This window comes from Phalaenopsis equestris, unplaced genomic scaffold (genome assembly GCF_001263595.1).
Source record: "Phalaenopsis equestris unplaced genomic scaffold, ASM126359v1 Scaffold000244, whole genome shotgun sequence".
NCBI lineage: Eukaryota > Viridiplantae > Streptophyta > Magnoliopsida > Asparagales > Orchidaceae > Phalaenopsis > Phalaenopsis equestris.
In genome coordinates, this window is record NW_018164686.1 from 409060 (window position 1) to 409520 (window position 461).

Below are 461 nucleotides of genomic sequence, written 5' to 3' on the forward strand. Positions count from 1 at the left end.
TAGATAAATAAACCAAAGCCTTCCTCTTCTTCGTCCTCATCCTCCTCCAACCATGAGTTCTTATCACTTACTATTTTCTCTCATTCTCGCAATTTTTGTCGTTAATTCCTCTGCAAATCAAGGCACTGCCACATATTATGCCCCTCCATATACCCGTAAGTATTAATAAAAAATATTACATAATTCACGAGTATTTTTGTTAGAAAATTTGGATTGCTAATTGTCTTGTGTCAGCTTCTGCATGCTACGGAAATCAGAATGAAGGGGTGATGATTGCGGGAGCGAGCGATGTGTTTTGGGACGACCGAGGCGCGTGCGGGAGTTCTTACAAGGTGCGGTGCATTGGCGCGGCCAACGATGTGCCCAATCCATGCAGTGGCGCAGAAGTGGTGGTGAAGATTGTGGATTATTGTCCTCCGCCCTTCTGCAATGGCACCATCAATCTGTCCCAAGACGCCTTT

At 45.1% G+C, this 461-nt stretch overlaps 1 protein-coding gene across 1 annotated transcript; it reads left to right on the top strand.

Moving 5' to 3' along the window:
• LOC110024089 (EG45-like domain containing protein) lies at window positions 1–455 on the top strand (the record flags this gene model as incomplete). Its single annotated transcript, XM_020723831.1, has 2 exons — window positions 1–155; window positions 235–455. Coding segments are annotated over exons 1-2 (324 nt in total), but the record flags the coding sequence as incomplete, so codon positions are not given.
• Window positions 456–461: the final 6 nt, after the last annotated feature.